Source organism: Triturus cristatus, chromosome 2_1 (assembly GCF_964204655.1).
Source record: "Triturus cristatus chromosome 2_1, aTriCri1.1, whole genome shotgun sequence".
NCBI classification, from domain to species: domain Eukaryota; kingdom Metazoa; phylum Chordata; class Amphibia; order Caudata; family Salamandridae; genus Triturus; species Triturus cristatus.
In genome coordinates, this window is record NC_140581.1 from 390,986,381 (window position 1) to 391,006,922 (window position 20,542).

Here is a 20,542-nt window from a genome sequence, read left to right on the forward strand (position 1 = left end):
AATCGCACAAAAATTTGCGAATCCATCAAGGATCCGCTGAATGCCCATAGGGGACTTGGAGAGCAACAAGGTATCGTCCGCGAAAAGAATAGCGGGTACCCTCGTGCCTCCAAGCCTAGGGGCATCAATATTTTCCAGTGCATTCAAATGACTGATCACCCCGTTAACAAAGAGGCAGAAGAGAGTTGGTGCCAGCACACAACCCTGTCCGACCCCCCTGTCAACGGGGAAACGGTCAGTAAGGGTGCCCCCTCTTCCGCACCTCACCCATGCGAAATTCCCCAAGTGCAGGCTTCTTAAAATAACTAATATATCGTTTGGGAGGCCAAGATCTTCCAAGACTGCCCACAGTTTGTCCCTGGGCACTAGATCAAACGCAGCGCGTAAATCAACAAAGACCGAATATAGAGTGCCACCCTCTATTAAAACGGTCTTCCAGTAAATCAGATTTAAACGAAAAATCTGGTCAATGGTAGAGACACTTCTTCTAAAACCAGCCTGATATGTGCTCATAATACTTGATTCCTCAATCCAGTCTTGTAAATGGTTGAGAATGAGTCTACCAAACAATTTTTGGGGGACATCAATAAAACTAATTGGTCTATAATTGGCTGGGAGCAGAGGCGAGCCCTTTTTAAAAATTGGGACAATCTCTGCGCCCAGCCAAGTATCAGGTATCTCCATGCCCTCTAGGATAGAGTTAAATAGTAGTGTAAAATAGGGTGCCCACTGTTCGGGTTCCTGCTTAAATAGGTCTCCCGGAAAGCCATCCAGACCCGGTGCCTTTCCTGACGCCAGACCCATAATAGCTGCTCTAACTTCTTTAAATGAAAATGACAGACCCGATGAAATATTAATTTCTGCCTGGACGGGATCAGCACCGGTCCCCTCTGGTGACATATATAGGGACTGGAAGTGATCCTGCCAGGTCTTGGCTGAGATGTTAGGTTCAACCGCGGAGGCCAACTCCTCTGAGCCTGTGTTTACACAGCGCCAGAATTTTCGGGAATCTCCGCATGCCAGGAATTTCGTTAATTTCTCCCTTTATCATATTCCCATTCAAGTTTAGCATTCTTGATTAGGGATTTGTATGCCAATCTTCTCTCTCTCATTTCTGCCCGACCCTGCCCTATCTTGATTGTGTAAAGGAGATCACTTTTAGCCTTCCTACATGCAGAATTATACCAGGAGGTTAAAATTTCTGATGTGGATATAATAAGATCTGCGTGTAGCTGCCCCAACTCAATGAGTGATCCCGGCGTACTAGAGTGAATGTTTAGGGCTTTGGCCTTCTCTAACATGGGAATAAGTAGGGCATATAACTTGGGTAGCAGCCCTTGTTTGGCTACCAAATTCTCCCACGTTATTCTACGTCTGTTATTTGAGAGAAGTAGCCCCACATCCGGAGACTCCCTGTTCCTCTCCCTAGATTCCAGACCGAAATAGTATAGCACGAGCTCCAGAGCGTTGTGGTCGCTATCTTCTCTTAGCAATACCCGGAAATCGCTTATTTGTGACCACAGGGCCAGAGGGACCAGAATATAGTCAAGTCTTGATGTTTTGTCCTCTCTATGGAAGGTGCATTTTGGGGGAATATCTGATGGTAGCCTTCCATTGCAGGCCTTAAGCCCATGTTTAAGTGTAAGATGTAATTTGTACCGCCAGAGGGGACCACACTCTTGGGGCCGGTAGATGGGACGGTGGTATGGACCAGGCGAGATCTTCCTCCTGAGCCAAGCCATCCAGTGGGCCCAGGAGTGGTTCGAAGTGGCAATTCAAATCTCCGCCAATTATGTAAGTGGTGCCCTCAGGAATTGTATTTAGGGCGAGGTCGAGCTCGTCAATAGTACAGGATTCTTGCGAAATACTGACTGGTCTCGAGTAAACATTTATTACCAAGAGACAGTGCGGACCTGGCCACTCCAATAGTACAGCCAGAATATCCTCCGAATTTACTAGCAAAGGGGCAGCCCTACATCCTAAGTCTGAGGCTATCCAAGTTACAAGACCACCAGAAGGGCGGCCTTTGCCACTCCATTTGGCATTCTTAGAAAAGACGGCGAAGCCAGTGCGGGTAAAATCTTCTCTCATCCAGGTTTCTTGAAAAAGACATATGTCCTTATTCTCTATGAAGCTGTTCCAAGCCGGGCAGTTTAGTTTATTTGACAAGCCCGCCACATTCCAAGATAAAATATTTAGAGGGGGGGCTTGAGTCCTCTCGGGATTGGGAGTTGGAGGAAGAGTGACCATGGAATGAACCCTCAGATATTCGGACAATTCATCCTGTGGTGGGCACTCCAATACTGCAGTAGTAGAAAGAGTGGGAACCACCATACAGGAGTCCGAATTGATTTGTGTCTGCTTGGATCCAATGTTCTGTAAGGAAATGTCTAGCTGTACATCATTTAATGTGGGGCTTTTACAGCCCCGCGCCTCGCCTAGACCTTGCCTACCCAGTCAATCCACCCTATCTAAGTACCTGAACCTGTTGTATGTGGGGAAGTAATTATCCGCAGTAATTCTAGAGTTAGGTATGCTTTATTTGCATTGGGTCTCCACCTCCGGTCCCTTCTAGGCATGAGTTCCCAACCCTCCCCTTCCCCCTCGCACCCTGCCAGGGGGTAGAAGAAAGACAGGGGGAGGGTTTGAATGTGCGACTCGTGTGTGTTCTAGGGCCAGCTACAGATGTACTTCACAGTGCCGGGGTCCCTAAAGTTGATCACAACGCAATCACCCTGAATAGACTTCCTAGAGGTGCCTACCCAGGGGACTCTTCTCACCATGAGGACCTCACTATGTGTGCCCTCGGGCAGGGGTCTATTGTTAGACAGCCAATGGATAATCTTATTTTTTAATGCACTCACTGGTTCTCTGGCAGAAGGGTTAAGTTCAGGAATGCCAGCTAGGATCACTCCATATGGAATGGCCTGGGGTGGAAGGTTAACTATCTTGCGCTGTGGGTCCATCGTCGGTGCCTCGGCTGGAAGTATAGCCAGGGCTTCTTGGGAATTTGTATTTGCACATGTTGGGTTGCGTGATAATGGATTCTCTATTACAAGTGTAGTGGATTTTTGTGATGAAATGGGCTGAGATAGAAGTGAGCCTTTTTTAGAGAGAGACACGGAATTATTCTCGCTCTCCTTACTGGTCTTAGCACTGGATGTCTCCTTCCCCTCCACTATATGTGAGAGACCCGTATGAATTTTCAGTAAAAGTGATTCTATCTTGGCGATGCGGTCCTCCAAAGGATTAAGGATTGTCTTTAGGAGGGCTCATTTCCTACTGTAAGGTTTGGGTTGGGAGGTGGCTCAGACGTGTTTAAGGCAGATGGTGGCCTATTTTTCCCAAATTGGTTCAGTGGCTTGTTTTTAGGGATCTGGTGAGTGGGCTCCTTTTTAGTAATACGTTTGGGTAGATTCGCCTTTCGCCCTCCAGTGGGGCCAACCTTTGTTTTTCTTTTGGGGATGGCTCCTTCCCTCACCCTCCGAGATGACTCGCCATTAGAGATGGGTCTCTCGGTACTTACATCGCCAATAGGGAGGGTTTTGGTAGCGCTCGAGGGGGGTGAAAGGGGCCTGACGCAGGGAAGGGGTAAAATGCTTAGCTCCGTAATAGCAGACATCTCGCAATCAGTGGTAATCGCAGTAGGACTGCACAGGTCAGCTAATTCAGGTGTAACATTTTTCCCCCTAGAATCTACCATTTTAGGAGCACCAGTTTGCTCAGGCGTGGTAGCAAGTGCAAGAGGACCTAAAGAAGATCTTCTAACCCAGTCAATCTCTTGAGATATTCGCCTTTCAAGGATCGATATTTCGTCGATTTATAAGTGAACCAGCTTTAGCAAAGTAAGTGTCTAGAGTACCTTTAGCCGCTCCTGCGACCCGCAAGGATCTGCTTCTTGTTTCTCTAGCCGACATTGTCAAATGTTTCTTCCGTTGCCAAATGCCGGAGTTGGTGACAATGTGGTGCCTTGGCCTTGCCTCGGCCGACCTCGAACGGCCTCAAACGGCCCGCTCTTTGCCCGGTCTTCGTCCCGCTAGCGCGCGGGGGCGGGACTGTACATTTAGAGAAGGGGGCCGGAAGAGGAGGAGTCGGGAAGAGGTAACAGCTGCGGTCACCAGCGAGCAGTCTGGTCCTCGCAGTCCCGGCTCTGCACAGTCCAGGTAAAAGTGGTGTCCCCCCCCCAAGACAGCAAAGCGTTCTTTTTCGCACCCAGCAGGATCCGGTGGTTAATCCAAGAGAGTTAGGAGCAGTGACAAGCCTACCAGCGGCTCCCGCGAAGCGGGGGCCGCGAGGCTTCAAGTACCTTCAGGGGGAGGAGTCGGGAAGGGGAAACAGCTGCGGTCACCAGCGAGCAGTCTGGTCCTCGCAGTCCCGGCTCTGCACAGTCCAGGTAAAAGTGGTTTCCCCCCCCCCCCCCCCAAGACAGCAAAGCGTTCTTTTTCGCACCCAGCAGGATCCGGTGGTTAATCCAAGAGAGTTAGGAGCAGTGACAAGCCTACGAGCGGCAAAGCCTAAAGTTACTTTTCAGGAAATGCAGTCTCAGGCTGTGGCAGCAGAAGTAATTTGAAACTTTAAGGAATAGGCAGAGTGGGGATGCAGGTACTCTAGGAATGGGTGAAAAAACCAAGCCTAGTAATGAAGTAAATGGTGTTTAAAGACCTGTGAAATACTCTGATTAAACGCCAGCCCACAGCAGCTCAAGAACGGTCAGTGTGTGTGGGGAAGCTGTCTGAGGAGGTTGGAGCCCAATGGGCGTTGCGCGCCACCAGATGCATAAACCACGTGTTTTAGACTGCATTCGATTGGTCAAGTGAGCACTATAAATTGTATTGTAATTGCATTTATAGACACTTGCTCTAGTTCACATTTGTATTCCCTTCGGCGTAGTGCATAGTTTTCTGAAGTAGAGCTATGCCTTCTGCGTATTCTCTGTGGCAAAGCAGAGCCCCAGTCAGCAGTTGTACCAAAAACTCTGCACGGAACCAGTTCGCTTTTGGGTGCGCTTGTGCTACCTTTACGTTAGAGAGGCTGTATATCATTAGTTGCTTGTTAAACTTGTATTTGAAATGGTGTTCTTGAGGTGCAGTGATGGAGCGCTGTCCCTTATTTGGCAACTTAACACTGATGGAACACTCGGTGATGCTACTGCGCATGCTTGTGGCCTAACATCTAGAACCGGGTTTGAGTCTCGGCAGGGACGCACTACATCCAGTGATTCTGGGCAAATCACCTCTCTTCCAGTGCCTAACAAAATTAATGTCCGTCTGTAACGCAACTGGAGCTCATGTAAAGCGCTCCGCTACCTTCGGGTAGAGTTCGCCCTATATAAACCCCCCCCCCCCCCACAAATAAAAAATTACTGAGCCACATCTAGGCGCGCAGGGGCCTTTGGAATTCAGGTGTATTCTTCGTTTATACCGCATTGCAAAGTATTCAATGTAATTCGGGTAGGAAAGGCGCAAGCCTGCCCTTGACCTTCTGATTCCACAGAGGGTGAATGGCCGATGTTTATTCTTCCTCAAACAAGAGGCATTACCTTGAGCTTGAGAGGGCTGCCCGCGTGTATTGCGGCATTTTGGAAGCTTTGTTGGGGCACTCGTGTGTCCTTGGACCTCTAGCGCCTCTTGCGGTTTCACTGCACTGACTTTTGTCTCGGGCCCTCTGTGTTGACTGAAGGGGATGCTATGAAGCGGAAGAGGGAGTAGTTTCCTCAATAAATAACCCCGCCTTAGGAAGTCGTGATGACGCAGGGCACGTTTTTTTGTTTTTCGCGCTGACGCATGGTTGCAGTGGGCAACACATGACGCAGGGCACGTTTTTTTGTTTTTCGCGCTGACGCATGGTTGCAGTGGGCAACACACTGTGTTCGCTTAAAGTTGTAAAACAAAATAGTTTAGGAAGTTAGCGAGTCTGGCGCACCTGTAGTGTTCACCAATTTACGTTTTACAGTTCAGAGGCGCATACAAAACCAGAACGCGTGTTGCACCGGTATTTTAATCGCTCTTAAAAGCAGCACTGTTGGTTTACTCGGGCGCGCGCTTGGATTTTTTTTTTATGCAATTCACTTTGGAAATTCAATTATTTTAGTTTTAGTACTAATGAGGTTGACGGGGAATACAACAGGCAGCGCTCTTCCCTAGACTAACTCTTCGTCTCCTACCTTGCCACTTTAGCACTCTGTTTCTGAATGCATCTTTTTTGTCCATTCTGTTACCATAGCTGCCAAGTTTTCCGCAGGCTCGTGACATTTTTATGTTTTCAGTGTTTTTCTGAGTGGAATTTCAAGGACTTATGTGTAACCCTATGAGTGACACTTTATTGCGAGAACAAGAGTGCCAGAAGAAAAAAGGCATTCTGTCACCAGCATTGCGATAAAGTACAGAAACTATCCCTTTTCGTGCAACGTAATGGTCTAAACTGCAAATAAAGATAACCTAATTGAATTGCTCATTCAAGGGCACTAACTTATTCCTTCTTCCAATAGGAGTAGACTGGATTTTTAAAAGGGGGTTCTGATGCAAATTGAATGGTGTTGCTAAGAGGACTTGGGTTTGCCTCGTCGTGCCCTTTGTAACCCTCTAGTTTCTTACCATATTGCATACATTTTTAATTGTTCAATGTAAACGGGCAAGGGCAATCGCTGAATCTGTAAATCATGCCCCTAAACCTGTCATAACAATGCACGGGTGATGCGTCAAACTTTGGTAAAGGAGCAGTGCTCTAAAGAGTGCAACTTCAGATAATGGAAATAAATGCCACCTTTTGTGATCGACACACTTGCTTACCAGCACCAGCTGGGCGCAGTTAAGTTGGCCTAGTTCCACCCACTCAGTCGGTTTTCCCTCCAATTCTCACCAGCGCTCTTTCCTTGACATTCCCTCCTTTCTCAAACTTCTCACCGTTTGGAGGGTAAAGAAAGTAAGAGAAGGAGGAAAGACCATCTCCTTCCTTGCATTGTCCAGTCTTTTTTTTCCCCCCTCCTTGACTTTTTCCTTCCCTTCTAGTCTCCTTGCACCGGTCTCATCTCCGTCTACTTTTCCTCTTCCTCCTTTATGGTCCCTTTGCCATTCGATCTCCCTGTTTTTCTGCATCGAGGCTTTTACTTTCACTTTCCGCATTCATCTTCTCCCTCTCACTCCTCTTCCCACTTTCTTTCCTTGTTTTGTCTCCTCCCCCTCTCCTTTGATTCCTCCTACTTATTCCTCACTCTTTAACTGTAGTTGGGCAACAATGAAGACGTTTGCTCACTATAATCTGCATTTCAGAGAAATGTCTGCTGCGCCCACAATAAATACATGTCACATTTTTCAGAGTAATTATGTTTTTTGACGTATCCATAGTTCAGTAAGTGGCCCGGTTCTCTCCTACGCTGCTGGTAATGGATGGGTGTTAGACCTGGCACCATTGGCGTGGGTCTCCCTTCCATTTTTCGCTGTTGTCTCCTCTGTTTTTGCTGGTAATGGATGCTCTGGGCGCTGTGCCACTGCCATTCAGTGCCACAGCAGGAATGCTCCCTGTGTAAAGATGACGTGAATTGTGTTAGACCTGTCAGCCCTTTGGGTGGTCCCTCCTCATCATTATTTATTTTGTCCCACTTTTGCCTCAAACCCTGTTGTAATTTTTCCTTTTTGGGAACCACCAGACTTTTTAGTGTTGATGCAGTGTCAGGGAGCCATTTTACCTACCCCTGGAACTTCTGTCTGAGGGCCTGAGACACAAAATGGTGGCCACCTATTGTCACCTGTGACATCACCAGAACACACTAGAGGTTTCTAGAACCTTCTGCAACATTCTAGAACCCTGGGATAGAGGGAGGCAGTTTAGAATGTTGGGAAGCCATCTCAGGTTGACAGTTGGCAGTTGGCAGTTGGCACTTGACTAGAGAGGAGTGAAGACAGAGAATCAGAAGGAGGAAGGAGTGAGGCAGCAGGGGTGGAAACCAGTGCTGGGAGTGGGGTCCAGAAACCCACCCTTGATGCTAGTCCCTACTGACCAAGCCCAGCCTAAAGCCCTGTGTGGGACCAAGACCAGAAAAACCATTTTAAGGACCTAAATATTGTGAAGAGGCCTTAAAGGAGGAGACCAGCAAGTTCCTGACCTGTACAGCAGTGTCCTCCTGGAGTCCTGACGTCGAGAAGCCTGGAGACCTGGAGCCCGAGGTGGAGAAGCGGCGCTGACAGAAAGCAGACGTCGTACCCGGAGCCGCCAGAGGTCGAGAGAGGGCACCGACTGAGGTCGTGGAGAGTCACCGGAGGTCGAGTAGGAAGTCACCTGAGGTCGAGGTGTGGCGTCGACGGGGGAGTGAAGTCCGCCCTCCGGAGTCGCCGGAAACCAAGGTGAAGCGCGCAGGAGGTCGGGAGTGGAGATCGCACTCCGGAGACACCCGGAAGCGGGGAGACCGTGACCCTGTGACGCCGGAACACGACATCGAGCCAAGGCCGCCCAGCGACATCGATCCGGAGCCGCCTCACGGCACCGACCCGGCGTCAAGTAAAGCAGATCGACGCAACATCGAACCGAGGCCGCCCAGCGACATCGAACCGGAACCGCCAGACGGCATCGACACGGCGTCAAGTGGAACAGATCGACGCGACATCGAACCGGAGCCGTCCAGCGACGTCGACCCGGCGCCGAGCGGAGCCGATCATCGTGAAAAGGGCAGTAAGTGGTAGAAAGGGCATCTGAGGCCCTGTGGAGCCCTAAAAGACCATTCTAGGGGCTAGAGGGGTGTTAGAACCAGCCTGGGAGTGCCAGGGGTGAACTGAGACTGGTGTAGTGACCTCTGTGGGGTTGTGTATTGTGGGGAAACCAGATCCATAGGTTACCCTTATTCTACCTCAGTTCAGGCCCAGCCTTGACCAATCTAGGTGGGACACCCCCCATGTCATCCAAATGACCACAAGCTGTACTTGGGCATAGTGAAACCAGACTACCTCATAAATGTGATCTGATTTGCAATTGTTATTGATTGCTTATATTATTTATTGAAGGCGTTTTATTTATGGTCTGACTGTATTTATTCCTGCATAGTATTTATTGTCTGACAGTATTTAATTGCCCTCTGTATTTATTGCACCCCTATTTATCCCGTGTTTATTTATGACCTGAACCTATTTATTGAAACCCCACTGTGGTATTATTTATTTGACCTGCTCTGTTGAGGAAAATCTTATTGTATTGTATTTATTTTTATGAAACCTGCAACTAAGAGAAAAAGATAAAGACAAGCTATTTTCTTTCATAATTTTTACGGTGTAGTGTCGTTTTTGGAACGGATGAACGCATGGTTATTGTGAGGGTGTGACGTACGCTTAGCACGGTGCCTGACCCCCGACCGCTCGAGCCAAGCTACCACCGTGTTGGGAACCTGGTGACTGCTAACCCGGTTGCCCGGTTTCCAACAAATTGGTATATCCATGATTGGCTTATTTGGTTTACCTGTTAGTCCCTAGTAGCGTTGCCTGTGTGTGCGCCCAGGGCTGGTAAACCAAATGCTGCTGGTGTGCCTGCAGCGCTGGTTTGCGCCACCTTAGAAGCAGCTTGTAAAGTGTGTCTCAGACCTGCCAATGCAGAGTCTGCGTGCAGTCCAGAACTGCCATCTTGGCTGTGAAGTGCACCCACTTCACAGCCCCTGAACCTTCCCTTGGCATCATCTAAGCCACCCCTATGGTAGGGTGCATTGTATGTGTAAGGTATGGCATGCTCTGATGTGTGTAGCATGTCCTGGTAGTGAATTAAACCCAATTTCTTTTTTCACTACTGTAAGGCTACCTGTTCTCCATAGGCCAGAATGGGAGGTTTGGCTATTACATTCTATAGTCCTAACTGACCCACAGAACATGGTAGAAAAACAAATTTAGTATGCCTGAGCTCAGAATATTAAAATACATCTTTTAGTGAAGTTTATTTTTATATTCTGTGTTTTGAAAATACCACTTTTAGAAAGTAGGCATTTTCTTGCCTAAGCCTACCAGTGGGCTCTGCTGTTATGTGTATTGGCTGTCTGGTTTTGGAGGGACAGGGCAGGCTGAGTCACACCTGGGTTGAATAGAGAGATCTGCATTGGAGTATGGGGAGGGGTAGCTCCTGGACCTGAATAGGGCTGTGCCTGGCAAGGTGAATGCTGGCTCCACCTCCCACTGTGCATCTGATGGCAGAGCCCCTCTTTATGAAAGGAAGGATGCAGCCTGGTAAACAAAGTGCTCCAGGGCTGGGCAGAACTGGTTCTGGCTGGGTTCAGTGACTTGTGACTCTAGAACAAAGACTTTTGGGGTATAAATATCTGTGCTGAAACCCCTACAATTTGTATTGCTCCTGGACAACAAGAAGAACCTCTGTCCGTGTAACTGAAGGAATCTGCAGGAGAGGACTGTCCTTGTGCTTGTGTGCTGTTTCGTGGACTGGCCTGGAGTGGTTACTACTGGACTTGGAAGAAGAGGAAAAGGACTTTGAAGAAACTTTTATTTTTGCTACAGCAATCACCCAAGGGCTAGAAGAGAGCTAGCCTCCTGCAGGAGTCTCGGGCACATCAGACTCCACCACCAGCCTCCTGTTTCCTCCCAGCAAGGATTTCTATCTTCAGGTGAGGCTCCTGTGAGTTCCAGGGCCTCTTGTTCTACTGTGGAGAAGAGTGCTGAAAATCGTCGCTAACGCCGTAAGGAAAATCATTGCGCTGCTGCTGCTGAGTGCTCGCTACCGGAGATCATCACATCACACATTTGCGGGCTGCCAAATGCTCGCTAACCCGAAGATTATCGCATTGCATGTTTGCGGGCCTCAAAGTGCTCGCTAACCAAAGATCATCGCATCAAGTTCATCGCTTCACAACATCGCAGCGCGGACGCCGAGCGTTCGCCATTTTCTTCGCATCCGGATCGTCGCTCCCTCGCGGAGCGCCATTTCTTTTCATCGCAACAAGATCGCACACGCAACAGGCTCGGCGCATCATCCTCCCTTCGGGGCAAGGATTTCATCGCATCGCCGGCTTAGCGTGTAGAAGTTTGTCACTTTGTCCTGCACACAAATCAGCGCATCCTCCTCCCTTGTGGCAAGGATTCAACGCATCGCTGGTTAGCGTAAAGAAAATCATCGCTACAACTCCTTAGCGACATTTTGGTTGCTTTGCTACAGAATCCAGGTATCTTGTGAGTAAAAGGGTCGCAGAGACCAGTGCCTTGAACTGAACTCCTCTTTGCACACCTTGAACTATTTTTGCAGCATTTTAAGAGTAACCCTAATTTCTAGTATTGTGGATTTTTACTATGATTGGTCTTGTGTTAAGTCTATATATAAAGATACTTATTTTTTATAACTACTTGTGTGGCGTCCCTTTGTAGTGTTGTTCACTGTTACTGTGTATGGTCATTAAGGCTTCACACACTGCCTCAGATAAGCCTAGCTGCTCGTGCTACGTTATCAAAGGGTTGAGCAGGGGTTATCAAAGGGTGTAGTCTGCTTACTCTGACTTAGGAAGAAGGGTCCCTACTTGGACAGTGGCCAGCCATTGCCAACTAGAGACCCCCATTTCCAACAATGGGTAAAAATCAAACCGCCCTGAGCTGTCCTAGCAAGGGCTAAAATCTACAGAACTTTTAAATTGGATGTGTTGTGAACTCAGACGCCTTTCGAGTTGCTGGACTGTACCCAGCACATCACAAGGCAGGCCTCCCCTGTGCCTCAGCCACACGCGCTGATGCCAGAATCGTGAGGAAAATAGTGAGCTGCAGAGTCTGGGACCCGTGGGTGGTGACGAAGATTCACGGCGCTCAGACAGGTGCTGATTACACGATGCAGAGGCGAATACGTGCCAATCCGAGTGCCGTCTTATTCCGAAAATAGCTTTGCAGCGCTCTTTCTTGTGAATATGGACACCTTTAGCCGAGCAACTTGGCACACGCACCTTTTTAATTGTGCTAAATAAGAACAGAGTTGCCGCTTCTCCTATATCGAGCCCTGGCTTTGCCATACCTGTGGCGACCGCACCGTCACTCTACCCCGGGCTGAGGCACTTAATACTGTGAATCGAGCAATAAGGCACAGAATGAGGAGTTTGGTTTGCGCAACTTTGCATTTCAGTTTGGTCAGTGCTTGAAATGGGAAAAATAGAAGTGTAGGCACGGTGTACCAAAGTACCTGCTTGTTTCTGAGAAGTGCTGGTACTCTCCCTCTCAAAATAAAAAATGGCGGTGTGGTGATGCGAACACAGGCACTAAAGCGGTAAACTAACCTCTGATGCATGGCACTTATCAGAGCTGCTGTTATAAATTTGCCTTAAGACGTTGGTAGAGCTTGAGTGGCAGTTCTGTTCCATACAATGCTTTGCGTATGGACTATTGCTAATGCCTAGATGTGTATTTGAATTGACTTCTGTCCACAAACTAAGTGGTGTTTAACTTCTGGGAGCAATGATAAATGGTATTGCATTTACACGATGACTGTCAGTAGGAAAAGCCCTCACAGTGCCTTCTGCTATGTCCTTATGTGGAACAAAATTTAGAGGCCAATTGCTGCTCCTTATTACTGATGCGTGCAAGGAACAGTGGTTCAGATGATGCTTATTGCAGTGTACATTAGTGCAGAATTATACCCGCATGTGGCAAAGGAACAACTTTGGTAGGGAAAGTCCTCAGACATCAGTTATATTACCCAGGTGTAAGACTGCCTCTTACATTTCAGTGTCTGTCCCGTATACAGCTACATCTGTCTTGCTTCGTATTTCACTACTGGTTTATGGTTAAACTATTACTGAAATAAATTCTTCTCAGTGGATGTTATAATGTGATGTATTGTCGAAGCTTCTACATTTTAAAGGAATATACTATTTTGAATTTTTTTTTAAATATTTTTTTTTTTCCTCCAACCAGTAGTTACATGTCATTGAGCCATCATAGATGTAATACACACATTTTCTCTAGGCACTAGAGGGTACATTCTACAACCAATAGTATACATTCTCCACATTACCCCACACTATGTTTACCACTTACACACCTTTTAACGAGAGACCAAGAAAATAAAAGAAAGAGACCAAATGTCCCCCCATCCTGTTTCGCATACCGTCAACCTTGCGCATGCCCCCACACCTCCGTCCCCGCTGTCCCGTCCTTTCCGTGCTCACCTAGTGTGTAGGTATGGGATCGTTCAGGGCATCAAGTTCCGCAGGCTTCTGCAGGTACCGGACCAGTGGTTCCCAGAAATCCCTAGGCCTGGAGGTTTGTGGGAGTTCCTCTGCATATGTCTCTAATGTTGTTTTACAATATATCATGTCTGTGAGCCAGTCTTTAAGCCTTGGTGGTCTCTTACTCCCCCATCGTATAGCTATTCGTCTCTTAGCAAGTAATAATGCAACTGCCAAAAACTTCCTGCGTGTTAAGCTTCAGGATCCCCAATAAACACACTAGCGGTGTGTTGGGAATCTGTTCCGTCAGCATGTCTGTGAGTGTTGCGGTGACCTCCTGCCAGTATGTCTGCAGCTGGTGGCACGACCAGGCCATGTGTAAAAAATCTGCATTCGCACCACTACATCTCTGACAGCTATCTGTCTCCCTTAAGCCCAATCTATGTAACCTAGTCGGTGTGTAATATAGCTGATGAAGAAATTTAAAGTGGATTATGCGCAAATTACAATTTGACGTGAGCAGTGCGAGCTGCGTGCAACTATACTGCCAGTCCTGCTCCCCTATTGTGTCCCCTAACACTTCCTCCCATCTAAGCATCGCAGCATTCGACCTCCCGGCCTGTTCTTCTTGGGCCGCATTGTAAAGGCGCGTAACCAGATTCTGGCCCGTCGGTGCTGTTAATAGAATATGTAGTGTATTTAAGTGCTGAGGCTCCTCCGGAAACGCGGTATACAATGCCCGCATCGCCGCATGCAGCCTCAGATATGCAAATTTCTTCATAGGGGTCTGATGTGCACACAACGCAGGGTCTGTCATGTTAATAAATTTATTATGTGGAAAGGCGGCGCCCATGGTGCTCAATCCCATCTCCGCTAAGAGAGCATACATTTTCTTTTCCTGTGCTACCGTAAATTTGGGATGGTTTTCCATGGGGAGAGCCCGTGCGTAGATGGGGAACTTGCATGCTCTGAGCCAGCGCGTGCCATGCTCTGGAGGTGCACTTGGCCGTCTGTATCGTGTCTCACGATGTGTGCCCTACCGGATCCGCCACAAGAGCTAGCAGTGGTGTCGGATGTATACTATCCTTTTCCACCGCTATATGTGGAATATGTGCATGTGTTTTCGTCCAGTAATGTGCGTGTTGCGCTTGTGCGCAGAGAAAGTACAATTGGAAATCTGGCGCCCCAAATCCTCCTAGATAGTACGGCTGGGTCAATGTCTTCCAGCTGATTCTCGCCTGTTTCCCTGCCCATGTTAGCCGGTGCATTATAGAGCGGATCTTGACAAAGAAAGCCTTGTTCAACCATATCGGAATGTTCCAAAACCAGTATAGGAACCTCGTCAATACAATCATTTTCTGTATTGCGATTCTATCCGCCATGGAGAGGGGCAATTTGATCCACTTTTCCACCTGTTCCTCCAGCCTCACCAGTGCTGCACCGTAGTTTTCTCTGATTACTAGTTCTGGGTCACGGTGTATCCAGATACCCAAGTATTTAACTGGGTCTGTTTGCCATCTTAGCGGGTAGTCCAGCTCAGGTTCTGGGGTGTCCACAGTGAGAGGTATCACTACTGACTTATCCCAATTTATGCAAAGGCCTGAGAACTTCTCATATCTAATATACTCCCTTATAAGCGTGTTTAGGAACCTGTCGGGATGCGTAGTGTAGAGGACCATATCATCTGCGTATAATGCAATACCTATCGGTCTCAGGGCAAATTGTAGGGCGGACTCAGAGTGCTTCTGCCTAATTTTGCAGGCCAATGGTTTCACTATCAGTGCAAACCGCATCGGCGACAAAGGGCAGCCCTGTCTGGTACCTCTTGTAATTTCTATGGGGTCAGACGTGTTCCCGTTAATTCGAACCCGTGCTGTAGGTTTGGCGTATAACAATGATATCCACTTTAGAAAGGGCTCCGGGAACCCCATCCTTCTCAGAGTGACATACATGAAGTCCCATTCGACAGAGTCGAACGCCTTAGCAGCATCTAATAGGGCCTCAGCCGCCTGCACACCCGGATCCAGCTGATGGAACAGCGCAAATAGGGTACGTATATTGTGCGTGGTAGACCGCGTTGGCATGAACCCTGCCTGATTCAGTAGTACCAGTTTACACAGCAGCGGCTGAATTCTGTTTGCTATTATTTTTGCCAATATTTTGGCGTCTGTGTTTATTAGGGACAGTGGCCTATATGAGTCACATACAGTCGGGTCTTTCCCGTGTTTCGGGAGCGCTATCAGAAGAGCCTCATTTAGTGACTCCGGCAGTGTACCTTCCTCATATGCCTCCTCCAGCATTTCAGCTAGGTGTGGGATCAGCAAGTCATGAAACTCCTTGTAAAATTCTCCTGGAAGCCCATCCAGTCCCGGGGATTTATTGTTCGGGAGAGAGTTAATTGCATCAGCAAATTCTTCTTTCGTTATATGATGGCAGAAGTACTCGCGATGTGTATCCGACAGCCATGCCAGGGCCACATCATCCAAGTATTCATGTATGTCATCTATCGGAACCTGCACCCGAGCCCTGTAACTATTTTGAATTTTGAAGAGTATCATATTTTACATGTTTTTAGGATTTACATCACAAAAACTTTCAGGGCTGACTCGTGCTTTGACTCGAAGATCCGAGCCAGACACTTAGCTCAGCTCTTTTAATTTGTTGGCTCGCCCACCTCTAGCTGTATGACTCACCCCATGGGCACCCTTTAGGCTCTATGCAAGACTTCATCCCTGAGCAATGCGGTTCTTCAAAACATGTTACCGTAGTCCTAAACTACCTTATGTGGTATTATCGTCCTTCTACTGCTTTCTGTTTTGAGGAATCTACCACAACGTTGAGACAGGACAGTTGGCCCATAAGCTCTTACTCATATTACAACCTCTTCCCCCCCCCCCCCCCTCCCTTTAAGTATGAGGTATTAATGGGGCAGTGAAACTGGTGAGAGAAACGCACTCTTGCGCACACTTGTGCGCACACACACACCCCCGCACAGGGCCGGCTTTAGGGCAGTGCAACTGGTGCGGTCGCACTGGGCGCTGACATGTGCAGGGGGCGCTGACTTCAGGGAGGTTCAGCAATAACTTATGATTGGAGAGATGAGGGGCACTTTTGCCCAATGGTAGTGAGAGAATCTGAGGAGGTGGTCATGGGGGGGGTGCCAAAAATTATTTTCGCACAAGGCGCCACCAGCGCTAAAGCCAGCCACACTCCCTCTGTTTCCTCACGGTGTCCACGTCTTGGATACCCCCTCCCTTCACCCTATGGCGTCAGTATTGTAACAGGCTCTGTCCATCTTTGGATACACCAGGCTTGGTAAGTGTGAGTAAGTGTTCCCCGATTGTGACCAAGTGTTCCCCAATCTCTCGCCATATGTTGTACAACGCATTTAAGGAGCAGGCTTCACTTTCAATGGTAGATGCTTTGGCTCGTATGGGTGCATGGTTGGGACGTGTTAATGTCCTACATGAATGTACTGCTGTGATCTGCTGTCATGCAGTCCTTTGTGGGGTTCTACAACTCCATAGTTTGACAGTGATTTAAGACGATTGCTTTGGGTAGGTTACCTTGAGTTTGCTGGCGTCTCGAAATATAGCAGAGTAATTTTACTCGGATGGCAAGTGCAGGACAAGATTAATTGTGTGAAACGTGGCTCTCCGTCATGCTGGATTGAGCGCGCCCCCCCCCCTGCTTCAGTTGAAAGTAAACTGGCCCTCGTTCTCAGGCTGCAGTTCGCGCGCTTCCTCTGTGGTGGCATTGGCAAACCATTATAGTATCCAGTTACTCGTCGTTGTTTTCCTTCACTTTTAACTTGTTCCTGTGGGGTAATTGGGTTAATCCATTAGTTTCTCCAGTTGCTGTCCTCTTCGTGACCCGAGGTTGACCCTAGCTCCTCGGCGGCTTGAATTCCGAAGGAGGCCTGCTCCTTTTCAAGCCTCGCCCCTGCTTCATAAATAACAGCCGCCGCCGTGTGAAGCGAGGCCTGGTGGGCAGGGATAGCTGGAAAGCCGCTTCTGCCTGAAGCCAGGGCATGCTGTTACTTCTGGATATTTGTAAGTAGCCCTTTTTGTGATAAACATGTCTGTGGCGCCAATAGGCCTCTTAGGGTGTGCTCTCCCCAAATACGCGGTTATATCGGGCCATGGCAGACCTCCTAGGCCTGGTTGGAAAGTATTCCCCCTATCTCCACTATAATGCTGCTCTGGGTGTTTTCCTGCTACTTCTCGGATACCATTCGTGCTGATCAGCACATAGGAACGTGTATCTCCCTCCCCCACCCCTTCCTGGCATGTGTAAATGGAGCCCTGAGGTATGTATAGTGTGTAAATCTCCTGCCGATGTTTAATGGCCAGCTAACCGTGGAGGCGCTTATCCGTGTGAATAAGTTTGAGTAGCACACTGTTTTAAATAAAAAAAACATGACTGACGTGCAACCGCCTCACCATGCTCGAACTCCAGATTAGCAGGCCAAGCACCACCAGCATCTGCCATAGATTTAACTACCACAAACATGTTATCGGAAGGCTCCCCAACTTTGTGGAATGATGCAAAGAAACCAGAATATTGCTGATGCTTAATTAGGTCTTATGTGAAAGGTCCTTGACTGATTTGGGTTCTTGAGATAGTCTTCTCTCTGAAAACTGTCCTTAAAGGTAGGAAAGACTAGTAGGCTGAGTAATAATGCCATCTGGAATTGGACTGTAACCACCCTTCTGAATATATATATCGAATGCACCTAAGCCACCATTCACCAGAGCTGTATGTAAACTGTGGTTAGAAAACAACTGCACTCTTGCTTTCCACCTGCTCCATCTCAAAAGGCTTGCTGACATTTACGAAGGCTGTTGACCCACATGCTCATTGCTACCTAATACCTGTGAACGCCATAGTCCTCTGAGCAGTCATTACAAGGCTCTTACCCTAAAACGTTTATCACTACAAGTGCTCAGAAGAGTAATGTCTACTTTGCATCTAATACCTATCCTTTTGGTGTAATTCTAATCAACAGCGCTTTATATTTGACTTGTTTGATGTACCATCACATTGTCATTTTCAGGTAGTATTTTAATACGTCCTATTCGTGCAGTTTTCTGCAGCTGCTTGTGAAAAGTTGTGAAGCAATAAGATTTGCCTTACTCTCCCATTGAGTCATGTGCTTACATCACACTGTAATGAAAATCCTATTGCATTTTCGAAGTACTATACACCTTAGCCATAATAAAGAGGGAATTTTACACATATTCTTGGTGGGACTGCATGTTAAGAATGCTTAGTGAGTGGCAGGGTTTACCTTTTCCTTTGTGTGACGGGATATTGAGGTGAACCAGTTGAGCATTCCAGAGTATGTTCCTAAACAAAGCCGTAATTTGCCATGTAGTGATTTTGTTGTGCAAGTGTCTCTCAGATGGTGCCATTCTCATGCTTGCATTTTCTGTTCTTGCCTAGGCTTCCACTTAAGCGGCACAGTGACTGAGCCTGCAGTGCAGTCGGAGCCCGAAACGGTTTGCAATGTTGCCATCAGCTTTGATCGTTGCAAGATTACCTCAGTGACCTGTAGCTGTGGGAACAAGGACATCTTCTATTGTGCACATGTCGTGGCGCTTTCTTTATATCGGATCCGCAAGCCCGACCAGGTCAAACTGCATCTTCCCATTTCGGAGACTCTCTTCCAAATGAACAGAGACCAACTGCAGAAGTTTGTACAGTATTTAATCACGGTGCACCACACAGAGGTTTTGCCAACTGCTCAAAAGCTAGCAGATGAAATTCTTTCACAGAATTCGGAGATCAACCAAGTTCATGGTGAGTTGCCCATCTTGTTTGTCTCTTCATTTGGCAGTTGTTCTTTGCCTCTAGTGGTTGGGGAAGCTGCCTTGTCCAGACACTTTTTGGACTTCGAGGTAGCTACTTGGTGATATGCAATAGGCTGTTTTTTATGTCTGATATGTTTTGCTTTTTTGTAACTATAAATTGCCTTGATGAATGAAATGGTCATTTAGATCAAACTTGCTTCTGGTTTCTTCAAACTTCCTATTTTGTGTAAATGGAGTTGTTGTTTCCAAGTAGTTTCAAGACTGCCAAGGCACTTGATTGGGCACATGCCTTCCTATGATGCATAGTATATTACTCATTCGTTCCTTGTTAATAATGGTCATTGTTAAAGGCTCATTAAAATATAAAACTTGGTTGGCCTACATACTGCTGTGCAGTATCCTCATATTTCACTTCGGTAATAGAGGGGCTCGTGGTGTGTGTGTGTGTGTGTGTGTGTGTGTGGTTTTGGAGGGCTGGCTTGATGGCTTTGTATCTGACAAAGAATGCTTCATATCCTTGTATTTGCTAAAGGAGAGCAATATGGAGGTTTGAACCAGAGCATCCCTTGTCCATGGGGGTTCTGCTGTTGCACACGAACACTTTCAGTAGGTTGCGTCATGTGGAATCTAGGTACCCTGCAAAACATCAGTAATGTTTAACACAGTCCAAGTCCATTCCTGGGCTATCTGATTAACAGCAACGAATTTCACATACCCCAGAGTGGTCCTTAATGTAGTATGATATAGGTAATTCACTATAGATTCGTTTGCATCAGCTGTGTAGCATTGCGAGTATGGATCTATTTTGTTTCCAAGGTTGTTTCATTGTTACTGATTATTGGTTTCCACAGATGTAACATAGGTGTTCTTCTCTCCCCCCCCCCCCCCCCACACCCCCCCTTATCTGAGTTCATGAGATGGTGCATTGGTGGTACGTCCATGGGTGTTATGAATCCATTACTGGTGATCTTTCATCAAGGGTAATGTGTTCTGTTGCTATTGATCTAGATGTGCAGGAGTCTCAGATCATTGCTACTGATCTTCGCTTCCAGAGATGGAATTGGGGCAGTCAGTAGTAACAGATCCCAATGTTTCTGTGTTTCCAAACATGGCCTGAGTTCTTAGCCTTTCATTTTATGTCTGTTCTGTCCCTGATAAACTTGGTCAAGTGATTTGAGATATTATGTTTGAGTTTTTAATCTTGTTGTGTAGGATAACTAGTCTCAGTAAGCCAAGAGACCCTTTTTTGTGCTCATTTACCACTTTTGGGCCAGTGAGTTCATGCCCAATGGCGAAGCGGATTTTTCAAGCGCACTAGTTAAACTGAAAACCACAAGTTCAAATCACTCCAAGTTCAGCACAGCCAGGAGTAGAAATGGATCCTTATTAACAACCAATATGCTGATGGTCAAATATGACTGGTTTCTGTTTGAAGTGAAATAAATATATAGTGGATGAAAAAAAGTTGACTGGAATCGAGCCCAATGATTGCTAGAGACTGTGCAAAGAAAACCAAGTTGATGGTTGAAATGCTTGGAAAATTCTCAAATATTCATATCACAACTTTGAATGTAGAATGTCATGAAGACCTTGGACACATTTTGACAGG

The 20,542-nt window shown here is 47.3% G+C and overlaps 1 protein-coding gene across 2 annotated transcripts in view; it reads left to right on the top strand.

Moving 5' to 3' along the window:
- ZSWIM6 (zinc finger SWIM-type containing 6) overlaps positions 1–20,542 on the top strand; it is a 528,445-nt gene that overhangs the window by 190,146 nt on the left and 317,757 nt on the right. The window contains exons 1-2 of one of the 2 annotated variants that reach the window (XM_085631504.1): positions 17,093–17,172; positions 18,566–18,922. In XM_085631504.1, coding sequence (XP_085487630.1) covers positions 17,151–17,172; positions 18,566–18,922 — 379 coding nt within the window. In that variant the 5' untranslated portion in view covers positions 17,093–17,150. Of the gene's footprint in view, positions 1–17,092; positions 17,173–18,565; positions 18,923–20,542 lie in introns of those variants that run through there. The other variant, XM_085631506.1, reaches the window with a different exon arrangement.